At 43.3% G+C, this 16,620-nt stretch overlaps 1 protein-coding gene across 2 annotated transcripts in view; it reads left to right on the plus strand.

The window, feature by feature from the left end:
- Positions 1-16,620, plus strand: part of TGFBR3 (transforming growth factor beta receptor 3) — a 194,224-nt gene that overhangs the window by 135,466 nt on the left and 42,138 nt on the right. For both annotated transcript variants that reach the window (XM_081057099.1, XM_081057100.1), the window contains exons 5-7: positions 8,993-9,176; positions 13,417-13,585; positions 15,281-15,428. In XM_081057099.1, the coding sequence (XP_080913225.1) occupies positions 8,993-9,176; positions 13,417-13,585; positions 15,281-15,428 (501 nt within the window). The remainder of the gene's footprint in view (positions 1-8,992; positions 9,177-13,416; positions 13,586-15,280; positions 15,429-16,620) is intronic.

The following is a 16,620-nucleotide window of genomic DNA, read 5'->3' on the forward strand; positions in this document are numbered from 1 at the left end:
CTCCCAAGAACTGGGTAGGGAGAACGTGTGATTTTCCTCTTTCAGAATGTAGGGTTCAGTCCTCATGTGGGAGGTAAATATTTCAATTCTGTTCCAGTACTTTATGTAAGTTTGGTTTTACTGGATTTTGTGCACAAAATACATCAAAGCGGCATCTCCTTAATGCCTTTCTGTGTGGGCACTGTTACGAGTTCTAGGACCAATGTGCATAGATCCTACTTACACATAAACCTAAATTCTAGAGAAATGCCTATTCTCTTTTACTGTGTGTCTTTTTCCCCGTAGAATCAAACTAGCGAATACTTGGCATGGCAGCTGTTTCTGAAATGTCAGTGTGTTTTTCCTTGCTTCATCTGTTTTCCTTGGTCTGCTCTTTCTATTTCCTAAGCTGGCAACTCCAAAAAGAAATTTGTCTGTGTGCAGGAGTCAGGAAAAAGGAATAGGAATAGTAGAAGTTGGGTGTAGGGCAGGACAAAAGAGGGAAAGGAACGATTCTGATTGTGCAAGTGCTGAACTTTTCACCAATGCCAAAGTTATGTAAATGTGTGAAGTTGGGTGTACGAGTCAGAGCAGCCCCACAGAGCTGTAACCTGAATAGCAGGCACTCACCCAACTGATAATTCAAGCTCCACATGGACCATAGCCGAGCTGTTGTGTGTGTGTGTTTGTGTGTGTGTGCATGCGTGCACGTGTGTGGGTCTTGGAACAGATTTTCCTTTGAGATCTCAGCAGGCTTTTCTATATCTTTGGGGAGCTATGGCTCCTCTTATTTCACAAGGTTCATTTCTTTCTTTTTACATGTGCAAGTGGATGACTCCATCCATGACTTGACGTGGCTTTACTCTCTCCCTCTTGGCTTTGTTTTTGTTTTTGTTTTTTAACCAGTACAAGGGGAAAGACTCTTAGCTTGTTCTTTGAGCAATCAAGTTAATGCTTTACAAAGGCTACCTGTATCTATGGCTTAGAGCTGTGATCCTCAATCATGGCAGTGGGTGGGTAGGGAGATTATAAGGCAGTTTCCTGGACCCTGCATGTCTATCCCACCCTAAAATCTGCATTTTAATGTACTTCTGTCTGTGATATACTGTTCCAAGGATCACACTTTGGGAAGCATTGGGCTTGAGATGTCTTCTTGATAGTAATTTATGTTCTGAGACCAGACCAAGAAGTGGGTGGGTAAATGGACATTATCATTACATCTTTCCTTGGGGTCATATTGGAGGAGGTGCTAGAGCAATGCTGTCCAATAGAAATAAAATGCAAACCACATCAGTAATTTTAAATCTTCTATTAGTAAATGTAAAAAGTAAAGGAAGTAAGTGAATTTAATTGTAATGGCATATGTTATTTAACCCAAGATATCCAAAATAATAATCATTTACTATGTGATCGGTAAAGAAATTATTGAGATTTTAAAACTTTTTTTGTAATTATAAGACATAGCACAAAGTCTGGTATGTATTTTACATTTACAACACAGGTCAATTTAACTAGCAACATTTCACGTGCTCAGTGGTGGCTTGTGGGTACTGATTACTGCAGAGCAGTGACAGCCCTGAGTCGCTGGCAGACACATGGCTGATCATGGCACTCATTCCCATTTCTCTGCTACTCCTCAGTAGCAGAGAAGGACCTCAGAGTCTTTCTTAGCACAGAACTTTAGGGAGTCACTGCCAGTTAATTGGATCTCAAGATTCATTCATTCACTCATTCATTCATTGAACAAATACTTATTGAGTGTCATTTCTGTACCCATCACTGTTATCAGTGCTTGGTATATACCCATGAACAAAGCATACCGTAACATCCCAGCCTCTGAAGGAGCTTGCGTTCTAGTGGGAAGAGATGGGCAATAAGCATAACAAATAAGTAAGTTATATGATAGTTTGCAAGGTGACTGTACTATACTATGGAAATAAGAACACGTAAAACAGGTTTGGGGGGAATCAAGATTGCTAGAGTTGGGGCTGCTGGGTATTTGGATTGTAATTTTAAATAGGCCCCACAGAGAAGGTAGCATGTGAGTGGACTTGAAGGAGATGAGGTGAAACCTCAGATGAGACTTAATTACCACCTGTTATCTAGCATTATCATCAGGACTGTTCATCGGGAAGCGTTCTTTTAGGAGTGGAGGGAGTCAAGGAGATGGGGCCAAGAGGGCCAGGGCTAGGTGAGACCTTACAGTAAGGCCCTGTCCTCTGCAGAGCTCCTCCCTCCTTCCTCCCTGAAGATAAAAGCAACTTGGGGGCAGGAGGCCCAGAGAGAGACCGTGGTGCAGCTGCCAGGCCTCTGAGTCAGCTGATGTGCTGAGATAAGTGCTAAAATGAAGAACCTCAGTTCCAGGAAAATGGTGACTGCACCCGTGAGCCAGGATTTGTTCACTTCACCCAGGCTTGGCAGCTCCATCTTGAGGCTTCAGTGGATCTGCTTAGGGCTTGAAGAGTTAAAGCTTCAACGCAGGTGTGGAAACAAAAGGGCCAGTTGCCTCTTTTGCTTTCTGCTTGCTCTTTTGGACAAGGTTGTTGAATCTGATCCAGAAAAAATAATAAACTTGGCTCTCGTTGCCTAGCCGTAAGTTCTTGTAATAAAACTCCCAGCACTGGCAGATAGACTAATGTTCTGCTCTTTAAAAAAGTCTGGTAGCATAACTAGAATTTGAAATACAAATGTCGTGCGTAGTTTGAGTAGGAAGAGCATTCAGCAGAGGAGGTGGCGCAGTGTGGGTCTCGGCAGCCTGGGACCTGTGGGACAGTGACGTGCTTCACATTTGCCCCTTCTACAGATGCTTGCTAAGTAAGAATCGGTATTCTTGGAGCTCAGGGCTCTGTTCATTCCCACAGGAAGACGTTTGTCATGTCAGGGAATGTCAGAGGATTGGGTTTTAATTAGCAAGCAGGAGGAAAGATCAGTGGATTCTGGGGGAAAACACGGAACTACTAAATGATTTAATAATTGGTTTTTAGGGGGAATTATTGGGTGAAAAAAAATCAAGTCATTAGCTTTAAAGCCTGCGTGAATGATCATTTCCTGGGCAGTGAGGGAAGTAAGGGTTATAGGAATGGCATATCCTTTCCTGTAAGTAACAGCATTGAGCTTTGATTCAACAAGCAATTATTGAGCCCCTGCTTTGTGCCAAGCACTGTGCTGGGCCCAGGAGATTCAGAAAGAACAAGGCGTTTTTGCCCTCGAGGAGTTCTTTGTCAATTGAGGGTGGCAGATTTGCTGATAAATGATGCAATTCACGTGAAGTGTGTACCAGGCATAGTGGGCAGCTTTATCCTGAGGGGAGAAAGGGAGCCTCCGTGGTTTCACAGAGAAAGTGATACTCGTAGTAGGGCAAGGAGCAGTTATCAGGTGAGCAAGGCGCGGAAGAGTGGTCCAGGCAGGGAGCAGGATGTAAAATGACCTGGGAGCCTGAAACAGCATGATGTGTTCTGCCACCGTGAGTGGTTCCATATGGTGAATCCTGGGTACATGGGGAGTGGTGGGAAGTGGGGTGGCCAGAGTCCCTCTCTGGTCATGTGCCAGTTAAGATGCTTAGATGTTATCCTGCATCATCATGGGTTTACTTTTTAGAGAGATCTCCCAGGTGACAGGGTGGAGGAGAGGGATGGAGGGAGACAGAATTGGCAGCTTGGAGGATAGGAGGCCACGGTAACAGTTTGGTTGAGATGTAAGGGCCAGAAATGGAAGGTAGCATGGCACGGACCTGCAAATAAGGTAGAGGATGGCGGATAGAATCAACAGCCCTGGAAAGTTTTTGATATTTTATCTGACTATAAAATCCTTGCTCTTAACATTTGTAAAAAGCAATTTCACATTCACTCATGTAGTTATTTTCCTTGCAATAGTGATTCTAACCCTTCCTCATATTAGAAAATTATTTTCCTTTCTTCTCCTTGTCTTTCTTCCTGTTCCTCTTCTTCCTCTTCCCCTTTCCCTTTTCCTTCGCCTTCTCTTTCCCCTTCTCCTTCTTCTTCGCTAATTTCTTTACATTTATGTTCTTCCACAAATTTTAACCTAAGCCAGACCATGAAGATGGCTGGACTAGAACTTTGACTGGTAGAGGAATGACACTGATATATCATGTCTTTATTTTAGCACAGCCCTTCACAGATTTTAGCATGATGCCCTTACAACATGGGGACAGTTTTGGGGGTCACTTTATAGTTGGCGAACAACCTGGGACCCCAGTAAGTGCTGTATAATGTGCGTGGGTCAGTGTGGGGGTATGCCTGTAAGTCACAGACCTCAGCCTGGTCTTGTTCAGCTGCTCGGGAATTTAGATGAATGTGTAGGAAGCACTCATATGAAATTGAGATATATTGACAGCTAACAGAATAAGGATTTTTATATGGTCTCTAAAGACTTGAAATATGGATCTAAAGAATAAACATAAGCCTTATTTTTTTGTATTAAAAGAATTACTGGTGTAAGGAAAGGATGTGAAGAGCCTCAATCTAATCAAATAAAGACCTGGGGATTTAGGTACCATCATCTCCACCACCTCCCCGGAGTGATCCTCTTTCTCCCCTGGATAATTTCAGAAGTCTATCACTAGTGTCTGCTTCTGGTCTCCCTTCAGTCCCGACTTGATGCAGGAGCCAGCATGATCCTATTCCAACATTTGTGAGATGTTTTCATGAACTGGCAGTGGTGGCCAATCTCTCCCATACTAAACATCACAGTCCCTAACAAGGGTCTGCAAGCTCCTTTTGGACCTACCGGTGTCCTCTGTGATCTCTCTGACCTTCTCTCTTACTCCTCTCCTGCTCACGCATGTGCTGCGGTCACCCTGGCCTCCTTGCTCTTCCTTCCTCTGCCAGAACTTTTCACTCACTGCTGCCTCAGCCACGAGTGCTCTTCCCCTAACCACACGGCTTACTCTTTCATCTCCTTCAGGTCTTTAACTGTTCAGTGACTTTCTCAGGCTTTCCCCATCACATTTAAAGTATAGCACCCCTCTCCTCTTCTCTGAATTTATTTTGCTCCATAGCATTGGTTACCATATTAGATATGTTACTTATTTTGCTCCACTGGCTTCCTTACTAAACTGTAAGCTCCACAGGGACAGGGAATTTTGTCTTTCGCCTTCTCTACTATATCCCCAGCACCTAGAACAGTGCCTGGCACAGAGTAGGTGGGTACTCAGTATATATTTGTTGGATGTATGTTTAAAGCATAAATTAATGAATATGAGATAATAGCAGGGTTCAGCTGATATGATAGCTAATGTCATCTTGGGCCATATGCAGTGTCCCCATATACATAGAAAGAGACTTATGTCAGGAATTAGCTCACGTGATTATGGAGGCTACCAAGTCCAAAATCTGCAGAGCTGCTGTTCCAGTTTAAGATAGAAAGCCAGCAGGCTGCTTTCTAGGACTAGGCTGCAGTAGGACCCGGAAGAGCTGATATCCCAATTTGAGGGCTGTCAAGCAAGAGAATTCTCTCTTATTTGGGGGAAGGTCAGCCTTTTGTTCTACTCAGGCCTTTAAGTGATTGGATGAGACGCAAACACATTAGGAAGGGCAATCTGTTTTACTTAGTCTACCAATTTTTGAATGTTAATCTCATCCAAAAAAACACCCTCACAGTTATACTCAGAATAGTGTTTGACCAAATATCAGGACACCCCTTGGCCCAGTCAAGTTGACACATAAAATTTACCGTCATAGTACATTGGTTGGACCACGCTCCAAACCCTGAGTCTTGTCCCACGCACCACATTTCAGACTCTGCTGGTAGAGGTCTTGACAACCATGGTGCCAGGGAGGTGTTGAGGGGGCTGCTATAGTGCCCTAAAGAAGTGAAGTCGTGCGTAGGGTCGAGTGACATCTTCAAACATTTGAAGGCTTGTCTCATGGAGGAAAGAGGAAGGAATTCTTTGGTCTGGAAGGCACAGTTTAGACAAATGGATAGAAGGCAAATCTTATAGATAAAAAATAAGAACTGAAATCTTCTGCCTTAGGAGCTAGTGAGGTCTTCCTTCTGGAAGTGTTCAAGTACAGGCCACCTGTGACCAGAAGTCGAAAGTCTCCCGATCATGCCCCGGTGCTGACTCTCTGACCTTAGATGGGCCTTGAGATTCTCTGAGTTTTCCTCTTCTCTACCAGGGAAATCACAGTAGCTACCTCACAGGTCTTCCCTTGGAGGATCGGGTGGGAATAACAATACATTCTAAACCAAGTGGGGCTTAGGGCAGGCCTTTGTCAGCATCCAGCTTTGTCAGAGCCAGGAGAACTGGTCGTCAGCCGGAGTGCTGACTAACTTTGCCATAGCAGAAAATTTCCACTGACCTGCAGTCAGGGACACTTCACTGCCCCTGGCAGCTCTGCTTCCTTCTTATTGGAATGTGCCTGAGGAGTGGCAGTTAGCTCCTTTTCCAAATTCCTCAGCCCTGAGTATGTGATCCTCGTTACTGCTGGCCTGGGAGATGACAGCCTTGAGCATGGTGGATGGTGCACGGGGGGATCAGCCAGGAGTTGCCCCTTCTGGAAGCATCAGCTATCCCATGGCATCACTTTTTAATTGCTTCAGGATACGTCCCGAAGTTGCTCCCTATTTCTTCTCTTATTTACACTGTTCACATTCTTGCCTCTGGAATGTTCCAAGGTGATACCTCCACCTTCCACTCTGAAAAAATGTTCTCTATGTATGTCATATTTAAAACCCCAGCGTTTTATTTGATGGCTATAATGGAGATGAGAACAAAAGGAACAGAACATTCAGGGATGCTTGCCTAAGCATTCAGAAGTGTGCTGGCAGTGGGACAGAGGTCTCTGGACTCTGGTGGTTTTCTTCGGTGACAGGCTTAATAAAAATGACTTTTTAGCACAAGTGTTTTTCAGTGAAAAGAAGATTGATTTTACTACAGTGCTTAAATCAGAAAATCAGATAAGTGTTGTTTGAAGTTCAGTTGGTGAGTAGCTAAGCCTCAGAGGATTTATGCATAGGTTGGCATGGCTATTGTAAATAGCTCAGGATGGGGGTCTGGGGGTTCTTATTTAGGCGATGTCAAAACAAGTTTGAAGCTATATGGTCCCTGCTGGTTTTGCTTATAACTGGCATTGGGAGATTTAGCAAATGTCATTAGCATACTTGATAACACTTTGTGGTGCTTAATACGTAGTAGGTATTTAGTAAATGGTAACTACTATTAGTGGTCATAGTTTACGGCCAGCTTATTAATGATTAGTTCGAGGCTTTCAAGTCAATACAAACCAGAATTGTTCTCTTACTCTTTATTAGGTACTAAAGAGCCCAATTTCTAGCATAAAAAGGGTTGTCAATTTGGGGATCCAGTAGATGTTTGAGTGGTAGTAACATTGTCAGTCCAGAATATAGACTGGGATTCCTCAGTCACAGTACTATTGACATTTTGGATAATTCTTTGTTGTGGGAGCTGCCCTGTGCATTCTAGGATGTTTAGCGGCATCCCTGACCTCTACTCACTAGCTCCTTTCTCCCAGATGTGACAATCAAAAACATTTCCAGACATTGCCAAAAGTCTCCTGGGAACAAAATCACCCATGGTTAAGGACCACTGGTGGAGAGGAAGCTGCAAGGTGCCCATACTGAGCCTGACCTATAACAGTGTTTTTCAACCTTTGGATCACTCAGTACCCAGTGAGGCAGGGCTTCTCAACTGGGGATAAACAATGGAATCGCCCAGGGAGCTTTAAAATATACTGATGTCTGGGTCCCACCCCAAAGATTCTCATCGATCTGGGTTGTGGCCTGGGCCTCAGGATATTTAGAAGCTCTTAGGTGCTTCTAGCTTTCATTGAAAAGGGAGACCATAGCATTTTAATAGGTCATGGAATCAATTTGATGAAGTATTTCTTTACCAGCATTTAAAAAATATATGTATATATAATTGAATAGAAAATATTAATGCCTAGCACAATAGGTAAGTACTATTTTGTATGCGTGTTAAGGTTGAAAATGCTGCTGTAAGCAATAGAATCGTAAGCAAAATCCTTGCCCTTAACCTGTTTTCAGTCTGGCTATTTATAACCTCTTTTGAACCTGCTTGCTTTTGGTTAATGATAAGTAGCTAATATGAAATGTAATACCATATACAGTTTTATGACTTGGGAATTTGTGAGCCTTTTTGCTCACATTTCACCATGACATTGATAAAATCAGTTATTTTATAAATGGTAGCCAATGGGGATGACATGCATATTTTCACCAGTGACTAAATTTGATCATAGTACAGCAACACAATGATAAATGTCCTCTTTTGTATGAGTTAATTAAATATACCGTGATCTGCTAGGTCAGCGATGGTCAAAAATTTAGACCAGCGATGGTCTAAATACATTCAGCAAGGAGGGCTCTTGCATTCTGAAAGTTTTACTAGGATGAGTCCAAAAGCCTCTTGACTTCATTATCTTTGGGAATTTGGGGGGCTCTTACAAAATAAACTAATACAGATTCATCTCACTGCTAGGAAGTAATGTAATGCGGTAGGAGACTGCCAACCTCTGGCTGTTTTGTTTATCTCAGTGCTCAGAACATGAACGAAAGGGACTCTGGCTGTGTACCTGTGGTGGTGGAAGACATGGAAGGTCAAGTTCACTTGCCCTGATCCTGAAGCCTGTTACAATCTCATGATAACACTCACCAAAACTTCCCACTGGACTTGAAACACATTACTTGAAATGTTGGCCTACAATTTAGATACCTGGAAAACAGCAATGATAATTTGCATGATTACTCACAATGCACTCTGTAGTATGTTGTCCCAAAGTTCTTTAAAAATGCAAAGGGACATTCTGGTCCATGGTAGCTTTGTCCTTAGCAGGTAGAAGTAGCTTTGAGGTTATTTCTTGAATCAGCTGCTCAAAATAGATCATCTGCCTGTATAACCAAGGGAGGAGGTTGGATTGACAAATACTCGTTAGTTGTCTGATAAGCGTTCTCTCTTTATGATTCAGCTCCAGGTGACTGTACCACATTAAATATGCAATTCTCTTTTCTCTAGGTGTCTGAGGGTTCTGTGGTCCAGTTTTCATCAGGAAACTTCTCCTTGTCAGCAGAAACAGAAGAAAGGCGCTTTCCCCATGGAAATGAACATCTGTTAAATTGGGCCCGAAAGGAGTATGGAGCAGTCACTTCATTCACCGAACTCAAGATAGCACGGAACATTTATATTAAAGTGGGGGAAGGTAAATTTTATGTGGTTTCAAATAATGACTGATTTATGACAGTCAATTGTTTTCTTTTCTGAGACCAGGTGGTTAGGGCAAGGAATCCTATAATTATAGAATTGGAGCTGGCAGGGACCTGCGGGATTAGTGGGGCCTGTTCCCCCCACATCCCCTCCTTTCCATTTTCCATCTGAGGAAACAGGCCTGGTGATGGCCAAGTGAGAAATGGGGGAGTAGCTTCCCTGAGAGGGGAGGAGGAGGTTGTGGTGTACGATTCAGAAGACATCCATACACGGAAGTCAGAAAAAGTGAGTGGAGGGCGAGAAGCCAAGGGTGTGGGAAAGGAGGTGATAACTGATGGCAAAGAAGGAGGAGTTGGCAGGTTGGGTCAACAGCAGGCTTCCTCTTACCTATTATTGGCAAACATTTGAAGCCAATGTCAGTTTATTATTTCAAGACGTCAGTTAAATTTTGGACGATAGCAGAAGAAAAGTGTTTGAATGTATTTTTAATACTAAGGCCTGCTACAAGGACAAATTATTGGAGAAAGGAACTCTTTGGCCTTCATAAGAGATTGCCCATTTTAATTTCTTTACCTTGCGGAGGGATATAAATATCTGGTGACTCAATTTGAAAAGTGCATTTTTAAAAAAATGAACGTTTCTCATCATTTTTTTTTTAGTTGAGTATATTTGGGACCCTTATAAATTACTAGAAATAACAGCCCTGGCGAATGGGTCCTTGTTATAGTTCGTGATGCGTGAAAACTGCATTTCAGGTCTTCAGCATCTGTCTGGTTTCTGCTGAATCCTATAGCAGATGTCACCTCCTCCACAGGCAGCGTGGCAATGCAGGATGGGTTCCTGAATGCTTGTGCCCAGCCCGCTTTTGGATCTGGGCTTTTGGACAGGTGCAGGAAAGGTGGACACTGATATTAGAGTGCATGCTGACTCTTATGTCTAATGCCTGCTGTCTGATGCTGTATTTTAGCCAAATCAGCACACTCTAAAAGTGAACGTGGGCTACCTGGATGGAAAGACTTGTTTAGCAGACTAAAGAGAGGAGAAGTTTTAGACGAGAGTTGGGTTCAAAAAGTTGAACTTCGTTACTAAATTTTCATTGTAGAGGTCAAGTCCCATTGGAACAAAATAGAAAATCTCTTGTAAGAGATTTTCTAAGCCCTGGCCAATGGTCTGCATTTCTGAAGCACAATTCTATGTAGTAGCATGAAAGAATGTTGATCGCCCCCCTTGGAATTCTTAGAATAAGAAAATGTGTTATAATAACATTTAAAATAATGGGCTCTGTTCTCTTGACAGTGAAAGTGCTTCTATGCACAGCTGTCACCTACCCTGAGAGTGAGGGATTAAGTGACGTCCCCAAGGCCACACACTAGGTTGGGGAAGAACTTACAGGACCTGGTGTCCAGTTCAGTAAAAACTGGTTAACTCCTTGGTAACACCTTTGGAGCTCCTGAAATTTAATGTCAGCTACCAGTTGGGTATGTCACTGGCCCATACCCTGGAGAGGGGCAGCTAGGGGAAGTGAGAGTCCTTGGTTAGGCCGACGGACCACAAGATGATGTTGTTTTATCACCATGGATCAGATTCCTCTGGACAAGCCTCATCAGCTAGCTTCCCATAACCTGAACTTTCCTGACACCCCAGGGACTCCAGGCCATGAGCCTCTCTTGTTGCTCTATCCCCAGTAGTTCTCATAGTGTGGTCCCTACCCAGCAGCATCCTTAGCACCTGGGAACTTGTTAGCAATGCCTGTTGTCGAGCCCATCCCAGACCAACCGAATTTGGAAACCCTGGGAGTGGCGTCCTGTCATCTGTGTTTTAACGAGCACTCCAGGTGATTCTGAGGCTCACACATGTTTGAGAACTACTGCTCTCAACTGTATACCTAGAATAAAAAGAATGGAAGAGTTTTCGGTTCTTACCCCAGCTGGTCTCATTAACTGTGAAGCTGTAAGCCTCAGTTTCCACAGCAGGAAAGTGAGGAGCTTGTGTCACCTCCCAGGCTCTCAGAATATATCATTCAAGGTCTCAAAGTCATTTGTCAATCTTTTTCTAAAATACAAATAAGCTCCCCCTTCCCCCCACTACCCCAAACATGCCAGGTTTCTACCCGGGGATTCCCCTTTGTGGTTTCCTTTCTACTTGGCAGTTGACGTAAGTTTTGATGCCAGGCATGCAGAAGGTCATTTGGGGGAAACACACACACACACACCAAAAAATGATCAACTTATTCAACTTAGTGACAATGGCATCTGGGACTTGAGCCCTTAGTAACAGCAACTTTAAAACCATTAAACCTTCACTAGTGGCTTAGGAGGGTCATGACATGGGTGAGTATTTTTTTATTTGTTTCAAATCTCACATCAGCATTTGTTCATTCAGGAAACTTATACCATGGACCCTACTATATGCCAGGTGCAAACCAGGCACCCTGTGAGCTGGATATACAGGCCAGAGTCTCAGGAGTTTCCTAGTCTCTTGAGTTCCAGACTGGCCCGCCTGTGGCCCATCTACACAACCTCAGATTCTTGATGAAATTTCAGCCTTGCCACCCCAGGATCATTTTCCATCCTGTGATCTGGGGGAGGCATCCGCAGGGCTGCAGCTGCAGGGTGTGCATTCCTCATCTGCTCATCTGGCAAAACCCTCAGCAGATGTGGAGAGGAGGCTGCTCCAGCAGCCTGGGTTGGCGGAGTCCTGGCTTCTTCTCTCTGAGGGGGTCGTTAGGGAAGAATGCAGCGTTCAGAGCTTACCGCTCTCTTGGAATGAGCCTGGGAGTGAGGCCTCGTGAGCTTCTCTGGTCCCCTCTGTTCTAGGGGTGGCTCTGGGGGTGCCATGGTGCATGGAGCCCTGTCGCAACAGTGTGTGCTGTGGATTTCAGCACAAGGAAGGTTTCACAAGCTTGGTGGGGGTGGGAAGAGGGCAGTATCAACCCAACCTTGGGACCTCCTGGACTAATGCTTCTCAAAGGGAGACCTGCAGGTGAATTTGAACCCTGGCATCCTGTCTATCAAACGAAAAGGGCAGAAGTCTGTTTCATTAAAGTGCCAGGACTCTGATTAATTACTCCTTCTAAAAAGAGCTTGCTACACCTAGAACTTCCTTGACACTGGTCCCAGCTGTCACACTGCCAGCAGTTTCAAGTTCTGTTTAAACATTTAAACCACTGAATGGAAATCCCATCAACCACAGTGTTGTGTAAACGGCATGTGCCATTGGGGGAGTATCTTCAGACTCTTGGTACTTGCATCGCTTTTCCTGGTAGAGATGCTGACCAGCCCTCAGCACAATGAGACAATAGGTGTGAAAGCACCTCGTAAACAGTCAAGTGCGGTGGAAACATTAGTTGTCTGTGTCAAGATTATGAGAAAGAATGCAAGTTTGCCCTCACTGTTCAAAACTCCAACCTCCAAAACTCCTACCTCCTTTAGAGCACCAAGTGTTGTGAGGGATAAATACGAGGGAATGATGCCTTGTACGCGTGGGCCAGAGGATTGCTAAGGTAGCTGGTTTTCCTGCGAATGAAGGAGCAACTCTCCAAGGAGGAGCGTATGTGGAGATAGGGTCAATAATTGGATTCAGTGTTGAGTATGCTGACCGTGAAGTATTTAGTGGCGCTTTAGTTGGGAGGTGCTTGGTAGGCAGATGACAGTACAGATCTATGGCTCACAAAAGGAGTCATGATCTAGGTACAAGCTGAAGCTATGGAAGTGATTGATATCATCTAGGAGGAATCTAAGGCAAAGAGAAGGTTGAGGAAGGAAATAAGATTCTTAGTCTTGGTTTTATATCAGGATCAATTATGGAGCTTTTCAAAGAGACAGCGTCCTAGCCCCACCTAGACCTGAATCCGAGCCTCTGGAATGGGATCCGTGCCCCCAAGGTTGAAAACCCCCAATGGTTTTTAAAGGATGGACAGAGGAGGAGGAGCCAGTGAAAGAGACTGGAAATGGGTCCGAAGAAATGGATGAGGACCAAGAAGTAGCACAGAAAACAAGAAAGGAGAGGACTTAGACCAAAAGAGGCCATTAGAGGTGATCACTAGGGGGTCACTAGTGACCACAGGGTGGCATTTCAGGGCAGTGGTTCAGGAGATCTAAGGCCCTTCCTTAGCACGTGTGGTTTCCTGTATCCTTCCCTTGTTCAGTGTCACCATCACCTTCTTTCCTTTGAGTCTGGTGGCCACCACGTAGCTCAGTGGTTTGACAGATTATCCTGTGCTTCTTTACTTTCAGATCAAGTGTTCCCTCCCACGTGCAACATAGGGAAGAATTTTCTCTCGCTCAATTACCTTGCTGAGTACCTTCAGCCCAAAGAAGCCGAAGGGTGTGTGCTATCCAGCCAGCCCCTAGATAAGGAAGTACACATCATCGAGTTAATCTCCCCCAACTCTAACCCCTACAGGTGAGTGTGTGTATGTGAGTGTTTTGAAATGAGCAGACATGAAAATAAAGGTGTTTCCTGACTTGAGGTAGGGCGAGGTGGGGCCCTCCCTGTGCAGGAGGGAGGGAGCCATCGGTGTTTTGGGTGAGATTCACAGAAGCTCTGAAGAAGGGAGTAAAGGCACCAGTAGTACACTGTGTTTCCTGCATCCGTCTCTAGGTCCCCTATATTCCAGATGAGTTCCTGAGGCCTAGTCTGAACTTCTTGGTACTGATTAGGACACAGTCAGTTTTGCTCCATCATTATCTCCTTTGACTGAGGTTATCTCCTGAGAAGAAAATTACGAAATGTGCCTTATTCACATAATTATTATTTTACCAGCATTCTGATGGTATAAAGTTCTGTTCATAGTGTCATCAGAGCACTTTTGCACTCGTCCGCGCTACATTAAAGCTGTGCGGGTGAGTGTCGCGGAGTAGCCCTTCATAGTGACACACCGAATAGCCATTAGATCTGACCTACTTGTCCTTTGTGTTCTTGTTCTCCTTCTCCCACCCTCAACTTCCTGCCCCAGGATTGGGAATTGAACCTTCCCTATCAATAACAAATAGGGAATTTTTAAAAAAAGAAATAAAAAGGAAAATTTGGCCCTTCTTCCACTTTCGCCTGCATTTCATGTGGACTAGTGACTTAAAATATAAATTTATATTGTAGAAGGATTTCAAAGTTAAAATTCTAATCAAATTTTGATTTCAAAAATGAATAAACTAAGATCAGTTTTGGTGAGATTCCATTCTGTCCCCTATGAAGAATTTTGTGGAAAATTAAAAGAGAATGAGAATAGAAACACTCTGGCAAATGTGCTTAGATATTAAGCCTAAGGCTTCATTTGAGTGTATCATTTATTTTATAATTTACAAGTGTGTAAAACCAAGATGGAAAGAAAGTCTTTGCTTTAAATTCAGAATGACAGAGATGTTATTGTTTGGTAAAAATTCTCTTTTATACTGAATTCTTAGAAGTTTGGGTTGTGTTCGTCAATTTTCCAGTAATCACTTTGTTGACCATCTGTTTTCTTTATTTTAGTAACTGTATATCCAGAAGTTTGGGAAAGTCAGTGAAGATAGGATTCTGTAGCAAATGTTAATGGCTTAAGCAAACCTTATATAAATTCTCCAGCCTTTTGCCACTTATTCTGAAGGTCCCTATTTTTGTTTTATTGCCTCTCTCCCTCACCCCCCTACAAACACCACCCCCCTCCCTGCCATCTCTCCTCCCCCCTCACTCACCAAGCTGTTGCCCACTTCTGGTTTTTAGGGATTTTGAACACATAACACTTTGGAAATTACACATTGAAGCATTGAAGATGTTGAAGGTTGAAAAAGCAACAGTTCTGCTTCAGAAGTAAACTCTTCTGGTTTGCTCAAGTCCGTATCAAACAGTGGCTGCATTAAGTAACCATCTTTTTTTTCTCCCCGCAAGAGGAGAAAAATTTTCGTGGCTAATTATCAGCAGTCATATTTTTCTGTTGTTATGTAAGACCATTTTGTTATGTGTGCACTAACAATCTGTTTTGCACATGTCATTTGCCTGGGATCCACTCCAGCTTTTTAATCAACTGGCCAGACACTGGAAACATGAAGACTTGGAAGAGGGGAGATAGTTGCAACTTTCTGGCATTTGGGTCCTAACCCTGCCTCTGTTTCCCACTCTCAGTGCTTTCCAGGTGGATATAATAATTGACATAAGACCTTCTCGAAAGGATCCTGAGCTGGTCAAAAATCTCATCTTGATCCTGAAGTGCAAAAAGTCTGTCAACTGGGTGATCAAGTCTTTCGATGTGAAGGGAAACGTGAAAGTTATTGTAAGTTGGTTGAGCATTTCTTTGTTTTGATGACTGACAATAATTTAAGCCATATTTGTATGTGTTATTATTGTAAAGTTTCTGCCTCTTTGGACTCTCTCTAAGCTCTCTCAAAAATTTTTCACTTTGCAGAATAGCCTGCTCCTTGGTTTCTCCTGACAATAGAGAACAGTGTGGTGGTTAATATTATGGTCTCTGGTGTCAAGACAGACCCGGATTTGAGTCCAGACTCTGCCATTTACAAACTGTGACCTTGGGCAAGTCCCTTAACGCCTCTGGACCTCAGTTGCCTCATTTGTGAAATTGCTGAAATGCATCACTACTTTCCAGGTGTAGTGTAAAATAACCAACACAAGTCTTTTATGATTGAGTCCTGTAAGGTCTACACACGACTTTTGAGATAAATACATGATATTGGCATGTCTTTTCACTTGCTTCTCAATAATAAGGGTGAAACACGGATAAAAGGCTCACAACAATGGAGAGGTGAGATAACGCCAGAGAAGTCTCCCCCAGCCTGTTCCTTAAGCATTATGTTTCATGAAGGAAATATACTGAAGAGGCTTAGCTGGTAGGCATGATAGACAAACAGCAGCTAGTTTCCTGAAAAGTTAAATGTTGAAATTTGGTAAAAATAAATTCTTTTTCAAATATGTTTAGGGAGATAACTGTTTGACAGAATATTGGAGTGAATTATATTGAAAGGTTAAAGAAAAACCTTCATCCTCATTTTTAAGAAGATAATTACCTCTTTAACATCTCTTTTGTAGGCTCAAATTTTTGTGCATTGTCTTTTTAAAAACAGACAGTTGTGACCAGTTCCTCTTTCAGTACCTGTATTTAATCCATTGGAGTGGGTTTTATGTTTTTGATGTTTTGGGAGTTTTGCCTTTGGTTTGGGTATTATTCATTCATTGCACCTTCACAGGATGCAATGAATCCTGTGAATAGAGCAGTGAATAGAGCCAAGGGTCCCCTAGGCAACGTCATGTCCAAGCACTCACCAGAGGCAGCAGGCAAAACCACGAGTACACACATCTTAATTTAAAGTAATCGTTTCTGGTTCCTGTGGGGTGTTGTTTTTTTCTTTTTTTTAAACTTTGAGACTATCCCAGTAAGCCATCTTGTGTAATGGTGATACATTAATTTGGTGTCGAGCACACAGCCCAGCTGTGATTTTCTGAAGTCAGAG

This window comes from Rhinolophus hipposideros, assembly GCF_964194185.1.
Source record: "Rhinolophus hipposideros genome assembly, chromosome: 8".
Classification (NCBI taxonomy): Eukaryota; Metazoa; Chordata; class Mammalia; order Chiroptera; family Rhinolophidae; genus Rhinolophus; species Rhinolophus hipposideros.